The 15978-nt window shown below is 31.0% G+C and overlaps 1 protein-coding gene across 1 annotated transcript; it reads left to right on the plus strand.

Annotated features, from left to right (window-relative positions):
* Window positions 1-224: 224 nt before the first annotated feature.
* LOC100744034 (CD82 antigen) lies at window positions 225-15359 on the plus strand. Its single transcript, XM_003493592.4, has 4 exons — window positions 225-643; window positions 9051-9362; window positions 10293-10565; window positions 11196-15359. Exons 1-4 carry the CDS (start codon window positions 578-580, stop codon window positions 11346-11348), a joined length of 804 nt encoding a protein of 267 aa, XP_003493640.1. The 5' UTR covers window positions 225-577; the 3' UTR covers window positions 11349-15359.
* Window positions 15360-15978: the final 619 nt, after the last annotated feature.

Below are 15978 nucleotides of genomic sequence, written 5' to 3' on the forward strand. Positions count from 1 at the left end.
AAATATAATAGAACTTTGAGCTCCGCGCGCTCGCGCATGTGGTGTGACAGGAAGAGAAGAGTGGGAGTAGTGTATGAGTAAGATAACACTAAGCAAAATGCCGTAAGATAAAAAGAGATAAAAAGTGAGGTTAGTTTGTGAGTAAGAGAGAAAGAGATTGATATGAATTATGAACGACGAAGACAGAATATTTGAATGACGTCATAAGCTACAGCTTCAAGGAGGTTTAAACGAGAGTACGAGAGTACCAGTCTGTTCTTCATACCTTGCACTCTCGATAAAAACTAACGCCAATAGTTCGTACGTTCGTCGTGCCCCATGACAGTTGCTTATAAATCGTTGCATAGAATAGGCCGGTGTTTTCCTGTCAATAATATGCAAGCACAATATTAAATAATTCGTAATATATTATTATTACATAGATAAATAAAAAGAAAATAAAAAACCCTCCCTCATCCGTGTATTAGCGTCCAAATCGAATGTAAACGATTCCTCGTCGGGCCAGGAAATTTCGTAGTTTCCATAAACCTACCAAAGTAACCTAACTAAAGTGTGTTATATTATAATTCGGAAGAAGATGGTGCTTTCGGAATGTTACGGATTCGTCAAGTATGCGTTATTCTGCGTGAATATTGTATTTTCGGTAAGTTCAAACAATCCATTTTTTGAAAATATTTTAACACGTTAACTCTATTGCTGTCGTAATATTACATTTTTCAATGAGTAAATTATACTTAATCAAATAGACCAATTAAACATTTGAAATGGTAAATGATGTAAGTGTTAAATAAATAACTATTTTAATGAAAATGAATGAAGTTGCATACTAAATATGGTGGTAAACACTATACGTGCTAGAATAATTTATTTTAACTACTGGTTGAAACGCAGAAAGTAACAATCTGTAATGTAATTAATCTAATCTATTTTTTATTATTTGTATTTTTCTCCAGATATATTAATTTGTTAAATGTTGAAAATATATAATATTCAAACGATAAACAATTTAAATGACAAGATTAATTTTCCTCATTTCTCTTATTCTTCACTTAAATCACACCATTGACCATTTCAAGTTTTTAACTATCAGTGAATAAGGAAAGGAGAATCTTTTGTACTTATTTGAATTAATAATAGTAAGTGATACGGACTATATTTGTAACTCCTCAAATTCTTGTCATCGCCTTAATTGCAGAAACTTGCGATTTTCTACTTTAAGACTTCCGTAAAATTACTGGTCGTGAATGTGCTAATAGCTGTAGTTAACTGAACAATTGTTTTATGGTCTGTTACTACACTTTTTCTCTCAATACCATTTTGGTAGATTTTCATACTTAATTTGACCATTAACTTAGATATGCCTGTAATTTTTGCAAAAACATGGATATATTTTGCGATTTTTACGACAATTAATTTAATTTACAATTTCTCCAATATTGTTTGGAATGGATAGCCATATCTCTTTTTAAATTCCACCATTTTGATATCATTTTGAAAAATATATTAAAAAAAATTTCGGGCATATCTGAGTCAAAATTTGGTGAAAAAGGAAGATAAGATCAATAAGGAAACAATAAAATATTCAATGGTGTTATATTTAAAGTGATTTGGATTAATCAATAAAATTATTGCATTGCATTTAATAATGAAGGGTAACTTTATTCACAAGGGGATATAATTTACCGAGCGTTATGACCGTTAAGTACGCGCACGGCTCGTGTGATAATGTGACTTGGTTCAATAAACTTCAAGAGTTTTCATGCAAACGTTTTTATAAAAGTTAATAATTTTAATAGAAAAATTGTATGAAATTTAAGAAATAAATATCGCGTAAGAATTATATGTAATTTTAGTAACTTGTCACTTCTGATTTACATATTACTACCTATATAGAATTTTTTATGATGGTTATTTTTTTTAATTTAAACAAATATGTTGGCAATAACATAGGAAATAAAAATTTGACAATATCTGCTATTGAATAAAGATATTATATATGCAAGAATAAAGATAAAGAGATAAAGGACAAAAAGAGCAAAATAATTTCTGTGCCAACAACTCTGCTTAATTCACTCTTTACAGTCGGTTAACCCGGTGACCTCCAATTTATCTCCAAACGCGAACTTATTTCAAAGATAATAAAAGTAAGAGGCGTCTGAATTCGTAACATAATCGGATAAGCTAAAGTATCATTAAGAAATTGGCCCGTTAGTTCGAATAAAATAAACCATACCACGCAATTTCCTTTTTAGTGACTTTAAACCCCTTTGAAGAAATTACTAACCATTTTTTCCGTTTTATAATTTATACGAAATTGCAATCTAATCATAAAATGATTTTTAACTTTCTATAACAATATTTTGTCTATACATTCATAACTTGAATACCAAAATATTACATATTAAAGATATTGGATTCTTCGAAATAATTGAATGCAATTGAATGCATGTAAGATATGAATAGCAAAAAGTAAAAGTGTGACGTGGATATAGGAACAAATGTAAAGTCTAGGGATTTCTTGTTTTGGTGTCTAATTTGAACATAACTAAACGTAACTCTTGTGAAGCTGAATCGATTACATCTAGGTACGTAAGGATCTTCTCCGAATCCAGTTTCCTCTAAAAAAAATTCATCCTTTTGTGCTAGATCTTTCATCAAAAATTTGTTTTTTCATCATTTCTTCTTTCTTTTCCTCTAACCTCTTAATCTGATATTGTAAATACGGCATATTCGTGGGAAATTTAAGTAGTATGTCATGAAAATTTTAACGTTGATAAACTGTAGCATTCGCACGATTATCAGTGGGTCGCTTTAAACGAATTTTTCTTCGTTCATTTAGTATCACTTGAATAATATTCGTCTAGAGATCTAAAGAACTTTCTTGTAATTAACGCGAAAGTTCTCTAAATAGTCAAAACTCGTGTTATTTATACCTCAGTTTTTTTCGTGTAAGGTGAGATAATTCAAGGGGGCAGCTGAATCGATTGCATCTGGGTGATGCGTGTTTCTCGCATTTATCGCTGTATGCCCTATAATTTCACTGATTCACGTAATCGGTTCAGCTAGTTCCACTCGATGCATATACATCCGATTTAGCCTTTTTTCGATGATAAATTACCATCTGACAAATATCAAAAGAGGTATTTTTTGTTGTATATCCTTTTTTCACGACACACCAAGAAATAATACCTTTTTATTACGATTATAACGGGCGGCCATTTTTAGTCACTTCCCTAGTTACAAAAATGTCAAAAAATCCCTTTGCTACGATATTCTATACGTACGAAACTAAAAAGGAAGCACGAAAAAAATTTTTTTTTCAATTTTTGTTTTTTAACTGGCAAGGTACATCTTAATATTTATGAATCATGTTTAAAAATGAATCATGTATGTCATTTTTAACGATGTGTTGTTAAAAACTAAGAATCAGTAGGAGTGACTCAGATTCGTTGGTTATTAAACTGCAATCGCGAACATCGATCGAACACTAGCTGAGCTATTGCACATCAATATTTTACCGAGGAATTAACAATAGTGCTTATGTCAGCACCGAGACAAGCATCGCGTCTAGTTTGAAAATGTTCAACGAGGAATAAGTGCGTTTAAATATAGATTTCCAGTCACAGAACGAATATGTTCTTCCTACGAGTTTGCATCCTACACTATGGCCCAGTTTATTCCCATTTAACCTGTCTATTCACCATATCAATGCGTGTATTACTCGTTTTCATCCCCGATTAGTCGAACTTCAAAAGAATGATCGATCCAAAATCAAACATGGCGGATGAGTTACCCAGACAACATGCATAGAGGCTCACAAAAGTATCGGAACATTTACCGCGTAATTTTTTTATCAATATATCATGTGCATTATACGAAACTTCGTGAGATTGCTTTAGCATTGTAACGAGATACTACTATCGTGATTATAACAGTAAGAATTGAAAGCAATCCGAAAATGTATGTAAAAGTTACAAAACGTTTATTGCAAACATACACTTAGTGGACAATTAGTATGCAGCATGAACAACAGTCTTAAACGTACAATCAACGCTACAAGTGGTCTCATTAAATATCGTGGCTTATTAATGCACACACAACTAGTTCACAATTGACTGTTCAAACACTTTAGCGACCTTTGCGAAGTGCTATGCTATCCAATAAATATCTCGGTAACTTCTATATACATTTTCAAACCCATCTCAAATTTTAGCGATATAACCATAATAGCCCCAGTTCGTTAGTATTAATGAGATTTCAAAATGTTTTGTACTATATATTTAAATAACAAGTTTCTAGGAATGTTCGGATACTTTCGTGAATCGCTAGAATTACATACAAAGGAAAAGAAGGAAAGCAAGGAATGTTCGCTTTTTGTGAGTTTTCATCTTGTAATTGTTTGTAAGAATTATTCAATCGGAATTGTTTTTGTTACAATGTTCAAAATGTTTTCATGAGGTAACCTTAAAGATTTGGTATACTAGTTAAAACAGAGAATAACCATTCTTTACTGTTGCACAAACACAGATAAGAATAATTAATATTTTATTAATCATCAGTCAAAGTAAAGTATTTATACTTCATTTTATGAACAATATAGTTAAATTCATCCAATGTTGTTCTTGTTCTGGTGGACTAAAATATCTAACCTTAATTTTCTCAATGTAGCTGATTTGCGATATTTTTCGTTCTTTCTGCTTACTTTTTATGTATTTTGCGTAAAAAAAGCGTTCGCTATGATGAGATTCTAAAATTAGACATCGATGGAACGATGAATTTATCAATTTTCAAACTCAGTGACATTTACGTATGTGAGTAATACCCACGCTCATTAAAGATTAACGACTTAAATGACTAGGGTTGTGCCAGTCTATAGAAGGGAAACTAGCTGCTTGTTAACACCTGTATAAATATTCCTCGTTCTCCTATGTAGACAGTTTACTGTCACGGGTAATATACACAATCTAAATACACAGAGGCGTTCAATTGATGTCAGGTTCCCTTTCGGCGCTATGATTTCATTTCTAAAAGATAAAAATAAACATTCGAAAGTTCATCACCGATTTTTTTAAACGGAAAGTCTATCGATTCTATTTTCGTAAATAACCCAAAGACTATTAAACGTGGCGATAAACTATCGATTAAATTATACTTTTCAAACGTAAGTCTTAAACCGAGTTCTCTAAAAATTCATAATATCCGAACGCACGGTAGAAAATAATGTATGAAAATATGTAGCGTAGTAGCACGTATCATAGCTTTTCGTCGAAAGCATTTGGCTCCACAATTTCGCGCCAACTATGTCAAGTTCAACAACGTTAGTCGATGTATTTTATTCGTGGAACTAGTATTACAAATAAACGTAACTTAAACACTTGTATGTCCTCCTTTTTGTATTTCGAAGACTATACTAGGGGACTCTATTCTCTGCGATGAAGGACAGTAATAGACTACGGATTTTTATGCGTTTATAAAAAATTTGGAAGCGGAAACTTGCACGGAATGCAAATAACATGAGACTATATTAAGAAGAATATATAAGAGAAGATATAAAATATTCAAAGTACAGTGCGTTGTATAATACTTGATAGATAAAATAATTTTTTCTATCCAGCTTCTACCTTTTTATTATATTCCTAAAAAAAAATATGAATTTCCATAAAAATCTGTAAACTAGTACTAAAATTAAATCTAATCGAAACTCCCAAAATTAAATCTAAAGCTAGATTGTCATAGTCTCCAATAGCCCGATGATACCGGTTGAGGATTAAATTCGAGCCGCCTGCGACTTTATTTATTACGCTATATGTGTGATCTCTGATTGTATCGGCAAAGAATCCGCTTGACTCAACCGATCCACCAGAGATCTTGCTTCTGTTTCTTACATCAGCATTCGCAGCTCGAACGAGCACGAAACGAGTCGGGAATACAGGAAGTCCTCTGTTTAAACGACACGCCTCTGCCAGGATTATATGTTGAGTGGGTATCTCGAACGTGTTCTGTTAGGTTAACCCACTGAATCTTCAATCTTGAAGCCTATTCCAACCCCTGTAAACATCGTGTTCGAGAGCAACACTACTTACAGACTGTTGAAATGTTTATAAGAAAACTCTGTATATAGCCAGATTGAGTGTAGCCTAGTTTCGTTGTACTGATAAACATAGTGTGTTATTATACGCGCAGGAAATAAGTCTGTACTTGGCCGCTGAGTGGGCACATGACATATAACATCTCTTTTACACTCTATATATATATTCTTCAGAATGAGTACACGATAAATATAGAAATTATAGAAAACATGAATGTATTAAGAGAATAGTATAGAAAATCTTATAGGTATATTGTAGAAGAAAAATAGAAATACAATATCTCATAACAGCTGAATTTCTTTGTTTATGTGCTCTTTACTATATATATCAGGATATTCACACAATTATTTCTAAGTATTTTATTTTTTGTAGATTATAAATTTGTCAAAAAGCAGAAGAAGGATAAGTTTCACTATTTAATGGATTAAATAAATTTTTTACTTTATTATGGCGTTTACATAATAATCAGATATGAATAAACAAGGAAGAGAATTTATCATGACAAAAATACTAAGACACGGGTTTTTACTTGGAAATCTTGAAGTAAAGCGAACCCGAAAACGCTACAGGGTTGCTGTTACAAAAAGGGGAGAATGAGAAAGGCCAAACGTTTTCACATGGCAACGCACACATCTGGTGGACGTTGAAAAGCATTTCACAAGAATACTTCATTATTTATCCATATAGAGCATTGTGAACGACGCTTAAGCCGTAAACCCGAATACTCGTTCCCTGTTCTTCCTGTCTCAATAGGGCCAAGAAGGTCAGGTCATATTTTTACAGGCAGAGTAGGAAAACGTTTCGCCCATACAATACGTCATTTGCATTTGTATTAATGTTCCTTCAGAACAAAAAGATATAGATTCATAACTAGTACTAGTTTGTATTTATGTGAATATTTATGTATTATACTTCATAAATTTAACTTCAAAGTTAAGGATAGTAAAATTAGAAGAAGATTTTATTTTTTGTATAAATAATTTTCTTTCCGTTTAAATTTCTCCAGATTTCTGCAATATTTTAATTCTAAAAAATTTTTTAAATTTTTTAAGACGTTTATCTTTAAGTGTATAAAACAAAAAAGGAATTGTAACTCAAAAATGTAATTTAAGAAAGTGTAGTAACTGTTTGAAAAGGAATAATATAAGCATGTAAAATTTCTGTATGTTATTCCGTTCAGAACATGAGCTATGTTGTAACTTTCTATTCCCTTCTTAGGGAGCCAGGCAACGGTACCCTGTTTATCGTGAGAAGGGTCCCACTGATCCCTGAAATACTATCTTTCAAAAAAAGTTATCGCTGTTTGTAGTGCTATAGCTGCATTCCGTTAGCTTCCTAGAAAACAGCTTGTAAAGCCTCTTACTGGTCCATCTCTGCATACCGACATTTTTCTACCTATCTTTCCCAACAACCTTTAAAAAGGAAGAAAAAAAGAAGAATTCAGATCTTCCCACTTACTAGTTTCTGTTTGAGAATTTTTATATTACTTTTAACTTACAATTATCAACTTCTTTTGGATCTTTTATTACACATAACCTTGTTTAAAATAATAATTTTATTTGTTTCTTCTTCATTTCAGATGAAGGAATAAATACCAATATTAGAATTAATTTTCAATGAACATTTTCATATTATAAATAACATTTACATATTATAAATAATTCAATTGCTTGGAACTTCATCAAATTATAGGATCTATATAAACTATAGGAATGAAAAAAAAAATACTATCAAAGAAGATACTAAATAAATTCATGTAGTTCCCTTTGTCAATTGGAATTTCAAAGAACGGAATTAAATAACGTAAATTGACTGGAAAATAATTGCAAATGAAATGTTTTGCGTCTACGCAACCTAGTAAGTCCTAAATGGATTAATTAATTCAAAATACAAGATAACAACAATAATAAATGTTCATATTTTTAGGAACGCAAGTAAAGAAATGGAACCTAAACAGACTTGTTTTATTTTCCGAACTTTTAATCAGTAGCATACTTTATGGATATTTCATACAGTTTTGCATATTATACATTTTTTGCACAAATGCATAAACATCCACAGCCTATTAATCTGTTAACGGCGTAGTTTAGTTTGAAAAATCTCTTATAGGGTGCGCAGTTATAATCAAACAATGACGAATATACACGTCGAACACAGGGCAAATGCTCCTATTATAAATTTTACGAAAGAAATAAAGCAAACCAAGGAAGGATTACATTCTTATTCGAAAAAAAATTTGTTTAGTTTCAAAAATCATTGTCGAAAAAGAAATTGTCACTGCAAATTTAAAAATTGCCAAAAGTACACAAAACAATTCAGGGTGAAGGAAACACCGAACAGATCTCACAAAGGACGTAACCTAACATACAAATACTCACCACACTAAAGAAATAAATCAATCAAATTCGAAGATGGTATCCCACTAGGGGTAGCCATCCACATGCTATATTGCTATATCACTAAGCTATAATATTTTACCAAATGTCCTACTGGACAAATTGTAAAATGTAAATAAATAAATAATAAAAAAAAAACTTATATGTAAAATTTATAAAAAGCAGTACATTATAGGCAGAATAACCGATATTTTTTTTTTATTTATTAAAATTTACAATCAATTCTCGCATTGAGAATAATAACCGATGTACAAAAAAAAAATAATCAAACTTTTTTTTATAAAATAAATAATGAGTTTATTAAAAGTATAAAGGAAATTTACCGCGAAATGTCATTTATATTACTTCTTATTAAAATCTTGAGTTTTTATAGTAACTGATAATTTTTGATTTCACACGACGAGTATACACGTCAACCGCATCGAAATAAAGTTTTGGATTCACGTGTATACAAAACTCAAACGCAGTTAACTGGTCAATAACAATGATATACAATTGTATACAATATTACAATATACAATAATATAAATTATGAATAAAAATTAACTAAAACTTTAATTTTCAGTGTGTAGGTCTAGGAGCAGTTGTTATAGCACTATGGATGTTAACAGAGCAAACGTTCCTGACGTCCCTGGCTGAGGAACAGCATAATCTCAACGCCGGCTTTTACATCCTGTTTGCAGCCGGGTTCCTGATGCTGGTAGTCGCTGTACTCGGTTGCTGCGGCTCCTCCCGTGAATCTCGATGCATGCTAGTCGCTTTCTTCAGCTGTCTGTTGGTGCTTATCGTCGCACAAATCGCGGCTGGAACATGGTTGCACGCCAACAGCAATCGCCTCGAGGAACTGGTCAAGTCTAACGTGATAAATACCGTTAAGGTATCAGACAATTACTCGACTTTATCGCGAGCTAAACGCTCGTGCCACTATCCGTTAAAGGGAATTTGTAATTAACCTGGACCCGCCGTACTCTATGTCCATGTTAACCTTCTATAATTAGTCCATTTGTCTCTCTGAATGGTCTCCTCAAACGCCTATAATTACTCCATTCATCATCCTGAATTAGATACTTGTTGATACGTCTAGTCGTTCAAACGTATTCCTTATTGCTTCCTCCCGTTTCTTTTTAATATTTCTTGCTGCGTGACTGGGTTCAGTTAACCCTCTATGAGTTAGTGTCCTAGTCATGGACACTAAGAATCTTGTTTGGATATTAAAATTAGACTGTAAATATTTATGTTAATTTAAATTTTTATGAATAACTAAAAGATAATCTCAAAATATTATAATGAGTAATTTCTTTTTAATGTTTGCATATTCTTGCATATTACACACATTTTGTCTATTTCACAAATTTAAATTTTCCATAAATGCATAAATATCTATGATCTAGTGATAATAACTATCGAGTTCTTATATAAGATGTGTGGAGTTTGGAGGATTCATTAAACATTGTTGTTAGAAATGTAATATCTCATACAGTGTTACATAACATGAAAGAAAATTGAAGTTCTATAATACTTAATGAACTAGTCTATAGTCTATTATTATCTAATATCGACAAATCAAAATGCAAATTTTATTTAACAATATAACAGAGCTACAAATAGATTATATATAATAGACAAATAGATGTAGGTACATCATTCATTTTAATTCATTCCTCGTTTAAGAACAAATTTGGCAAGTACACAAATGTAAATTCTATTTTACTATATTAACATATGATATTTAAATACACAACAAGTAGACTATAATAAATAAATAGATATAGAAACATCATTTATTTTAATTCATTTTTCATTTTAGAACAAATATGGCGAAGACTCTGCTCATACAGATACTGTGGATACTTTCCAATCAGAATTGAAATGTTGTGGAGCAACCGGTCCAGCAGATTGGACAGGTAGCAAATACGCGACCAAAGACCCCTCGAATCCTGTCAGTTTAACCGTTTCTGAGGACGCGAATAACGAGTACAAAGTACCCGAATCCTGCTGTAAAAACAGAAGCAGCAGTGCATGCAAAGCAGATCGGAAAATTAAAGTGGCCGGTGTAGTTAAGTCGACAATTTACAGTGAGGTAATATCTCTTCTTCTATATTGTATCAAGCAATATGTAACTTCATCAGCGATAAAACACTACAGTGCACAAGAATATTTCATGACATCTAAAAGGAAGCAATTTTGGCTTGAAATTAGTTTTAGTTAGTTGACCACCTCAAATGTACCCGTTGAACTAACGTTTAATAGGGTTTAGTTCGAAATAAACAATTGATCAGGCCTACCTTTGCAAAGTAGTCATTCATTTCCATTTAGAAAATTCAATACGATTTTGATTTTTTTATGGGAAGATATTCATGTAACAGATTACTTTCTTTGTTAACAATTCTTTTTACCATATTATATATATTTAATATTCTTTAATATTATATATGTATAACAGTATTGAATATTACACAACAATGGCTAAAAAAAGTATGAATCATTCAAGTTAATGTACATTCTTTTTATAAATTGTTCATCTGTTGTAGAGTTTCTTAAAGCTAATTAACTTGCCAAAGCATTTAACGTCTCCTCCAATACCTATTGTTAAAACCATAGAACAGTGTTATGATTCACTGATGGAATCACGGCTGGTTGAGCGCATTAATGTGCCAATCGTCGTGAAAGCGTGGCCTCGATCAATTTTGACCGATTCTTTTCTCTTTAGGGCTGCGTAGACAAGCTAATGGATATACTGAACAACCAGATGGATGTAGTGATTGGCGTGATCTCTGGTGTAGGCATTCTGGAATTTTTTGGACTGACATTTTCTATAATGATGTGCTGCACAATCGGTTCTTCTGATAGGTACAAAGCTTGAACGTAATACGTTGTTAGGCGGCGATGTATGTATAATCCTTCCTTAACGCCACATATCGCCCTGTCACAATCTTCTAACCAGTATCGCGATATTTGATCTCTGTGCCGATCCGTGTGGATTTCAGGTATCTGTCCGTAGTATCCGACCGGAATGAGAAAGAAGCTTCCCAAGCTGGAATTCTACTAAAATGAGGCTTCTGTTTTAACGTTTAAATCGAATCTCTTGCATTAACAATGTTCTGAATATATGATTTCAGTATTGCGTACTATTTGCGTATTCTTCGCAAGATTTTTAGACATTGTATTATTACTATCCTGCTCAGGGAGGAAAACTATCGATTTTTTACTCGTGTATTTTATATGTTCGTGATTTATATTTGTACACGTGTACAGGATGATGTTATCAGTTAGTAAATTAATCAAATTTCCCGTCACATGAGATGCTAATTTATGAATCACCCTGTGCATTTGTACTCTTTAATAACACGTTCATCGATCCCGAAATTATTTTTATAATGAACTCACGAACAGTACTTATGAAATCACAGTGGAAACGTTCAGTTTATTGTCGAGGAAGGTGTATACAAAGAAATCAATTTTTGTTTTTCCTTTTACTGCCAAATGCTCTTTTCATCCGTATATCTTTTTCCATGCTAAAGACTTACGCTAAATGAGCATTTAATATTTCACAGAGTACCTATATGATTTACATTTTTGTTAGGCCAAAGTAGTAGACCAAACTAACGTTAATGTGTTAATGAAGCAAAGAACGAAAGAGAGGGAAAGAAAGAGAGAGAAAGGGCTGAGCTGATTGGATTTCGCGTGAGCAATAAAGATGTCGATAATTCTTTGTTGCAACTGGTATATGCAGGAAGATATACTTACGAATTCTCTCAAACTTTGTTCTATTCTCCAGACTGCCGTAAAATAATTTTATTCTTTTCGTGTAGGTACAAAATGTTCTCATTGTGGCACAACTCTTTTTATATTCGTTATTTATCATGTATTTTGGAAACATTTTTGAAGTCCTCTTTGACTTTTCACTCCACTTTTTCGATTCACTTTTACAAAAGAAATAAAGTGAACTTGATCAACTTAATAGTAATTTTTACATGATTTTTAATATAGAAATGAATTTGTAAAAATTAAATAATCAAAGAAAAATAGATATGTTATTGGTGTAGATTGACAAAAAATTATTTTGGTTTTTTTAATATTATTTTATTCAATATGATTGAAAAGTAGATTGAAAAGTAACTTAGGTTGGCCAGGTTTCATATAGAATTGTAATGGGAAGTTAGTCCAAAATTATTCAGTTGTTGCCAATATACTAGTTTTAACATACATAAGTATATAATATATAAATATATACATATATTAAATAATAAAAATGCTCCGAGGAGATCGATCTGATAATTAATATTGATGTCCAAATGAGATTATATTATTACAAGAATGCTACTAAGCGATTTTATCTCTTGTAGCGTTATAGTCTATCTATGTTATCTTTAAAGCAAAAAGAAAGTGGCAAACTTTTAAGAGAAAAAGAGATGAGAGAGAGAAAGAGGACATAGCTAGACAGAAGCAACTAATTTTATAAGAATTAGCTCGTTACTGCGAAAATTCATGTGATCTATCTTATCGGTGTTCGACGCTTTCTGGATACAATAGTTTTTTAACAAGAGATTTTAGCAAATGAGGTTATTAATTATTGAAGAAATTATTTAGCAGTGAATCAATCAGAGATATAAATGTTTTATTGTAGAAATTGTAAAAGTAAAATTTCATGAAATGTATTAAAAATGCCGCTCTTAATATGTATAAGATAAGTAATGAATCGTACGCATGTATATGTTAAAAAAATATACTGTACCTTAAACAAATTGATAATCTTACTGTTAATTTAAATGTTTTAAGAAGAATTCTGACATAACGAGTAAGAGCTGCTTTTGGGATAGTTGTGTCTTAATAGAGGTGATTTACAGATTTGACGATGAATTTTTAGTAAAGATAATGTGTAACAATAACGAGTAGTGCAGGTGTTCGTTAACTGTCCCACTAATATTCATTGTCAAATGAATTAATATAGGCTAAAATGAAAAAGAGTCTGCACATTTATTCTGGTGATGAGTATGATGGTACAAAGCAAGATTGTGGAAGTATTTCAATTCTTTTCATTTTGAGCATGTATACGTTGAGCAAATCAAAAGCGTACAGAGTACAGATCATAGTATCTAGTCTGTAAAAATTAAATTCTTAATTTATGAAATGTATTTCGAGTACGGATTAACACTTTGTTTATTACATTTCTAATAGATCAACAGATTGAGAGCCAGTATATCAAAGAATTTTACTATTTATCAAAATGAAATGTAATACCTACTTCGTTTTATGGGAGTGTAAATATAAATTTGTTGAATAATATTATTGGTAAGCAATGTGTTAATCGGTCACTTTGTTGTAATATTATTTTCCGTGGCTCTTCTCTCTCTTCTTTTATGCGTGTAAAAATAACGATATACACAACGATAGTGTATATTGTCTTTTTCATTAACCAGGAATTCTTACACCGATATGAAATTATATTGAACTGATTTTATTGCGTAGTATGTACAATTTAATTTCTATTTTTTTTTACAACTGTCATTATTATTTCGTGAATAGTAATATTTAAGAAATTCTGGTTGAATCGATAGATAATTGTCTATGCGTATGTACACACATATATATCTGATGTTATGTATGTAAAAATGACTAAGAATTAAGAATATGAAAGCGCTTATATCGAGTATAAAAGAAAAGAATGATTGCTGAATGAGCAATTAAGAAGGCGATGTTTCGATTGCTATAAATTACGGGTTTTATAATTTCCAATTGTTTGTTAAGTGACCTTGTAAACCGCAAAGTTTCTTTGTCAATTATTATGAGTCCGTACAATGTGTTAGTTTAGTTTAAATAAGCTAAGTTGAACAAATTGTTTTATCGTTTCGATTCATCAAAATAATTGAATTGTAACTTAATCCTTTGTGGTTATAACATTTCTAGAGACAATGCTATGAAGCATATATTATAAATTCGAATTTAAAGTAATTTCATTACGTCGTTCATTATTTGCTGATGTAATTATTTTACTCGGTGTGATGTAGCATCTCAATTGCGCTTTGTTGGAGGATAAGTTTGACAAAAATCTCTAAGAGTTAATAATTGTCATTGGCGGTGCACCTATGCCATCGCATCGTTTTTGTACATGTGTGGTAATTACTATAAATTCCGTCGGTCTTTTGCTTGCATGATCATTCATATAAAAAAAGAAAGACATCATACGATTTTAATGAAAGAAATCATAAAATGAAATAAACGTACAAAAAAAAAGAAAATAACTTATTCGAAAATGAATATAAAATCGAGTATACTGATGTTACAAAGCACACAGAGAAAAAAAGATTACATATTCGAGAAATCAAAAAGAAAAAAGAAGATATATTCATACAACACGTGAAAAATTATCACTCGTATAATGCTCTTGATTTTGATATTAATATATTTATATATATACACACACACTTGCATAAACGTATATATACATGAATATACATATTTTCTTACTCGTTTTTGAGCGAAATATTTTTAATCTCAGTTGATTTTACCATTTATTCTTTTTAAGAATGATTGTACATTGTATATTGTATGTTTCTTTAAAGAAAAGAGAGACACAAGAATTTAACTTTAACATAATTCTATGTAATATAGGATTATACAATAAGATGATAAGGCGTACTGAAAAATGAATTTTTCGCAAGTATTTCTATTGAAAAGGTCTCTCCTGCGCATTTTTGAATATAAAACGACGAATGGTATTACTTTTATCATACTTTACGAATTAACGAGCAAAGCTAGCATCTTGACATATATGCGATTTCTAAGTGTGCGTTCATTTGCAAACTTATGTATGTTATGCAAGTAAATGTTATAAAAGATGTTCAAAAAGTTCAATATACACGTAATGGAACCATTCTGACAATAAGTTATTTTCCTATTCTAATCCTAACTATTTTGAATTTTAATTATTGTCTCTATAAATTTTATTATTTATCTTTATTTTTTATTATTTAAATTAGTTTTCGTTAAGAAATTACATATATAAAATACGTTCCAGTATAAAGCTGACGAGTTGGTTTTAACAAATGGAGCTCTATAAGCACTGTGACGAATTAAGATAGCAATCACGGCCACAGAAACGCATTCACGCATACAAATTCGTTATTCGTTAATATTTCATGGCATGTAACTTTTATTAAATTTATATAGCCTGAAGATTCATTTAAATTCCTAGTACTCACTAAAACGTCCGCCATAATGTATTACACATCCTTTCTGCTATTTACTGTTTCAAATTTTAGACGTCCATCAGAAATATAGATATCAATTATTATTATATAAACACACATATATATATAAAACAATATTATATATATGAGATTGAATTCAAACGTATTTTAAATGTAATAATTTAAAAAGAATTTAAGCTAAAATTTCAAATGATAATCCAGTATATAGCAATTCTTAGTCTTTAGTAATACTTTGCTAAAGATAAATAAAGCCAACACCACAACCAAGGGAAGTCTCATAAC

This window comes from Bombus impatiens, unplaced genomic scaffold (assembly GCF_000188095.3).
Source record: "Bombus impatiens unplaced genomic scaffold, BIMP_2.2 scf_1274, whole genome shotgun sequence".
In the NCBI taxonomy this organism is placed as follows: Eukaryota; Metazoa; Arthropoda; class Insecta; order Hymenoptera; family Apidae; genus Bombus; species Bombus impatiens.

Excerpts from the sequence above, each read along its gene's own strand:
- LOC100744034 (XM_003493592.4), top strand. The coding sequence starts at position 578 with ATGGTGCTTTCGGAATGTTACGGATTCGTCAAGTATGCGTTATTCTGC. Across the intron at positions 644-9,050 it reads GCGTGAATATTGTATTTTCG|TGTGTAGGTCTAGGAGCAGT; the intron begins GTAAGTTCAAAC and ends TTTAATTTTCAG. Across the intron at positions 10,566-11,195 it reads AGTCGACAATTTACAGTGAG|GGCTGCGTAGACAAGCTAAT; the intron begins GTAATATCTCTT and ends TTTTCTCTTTAG.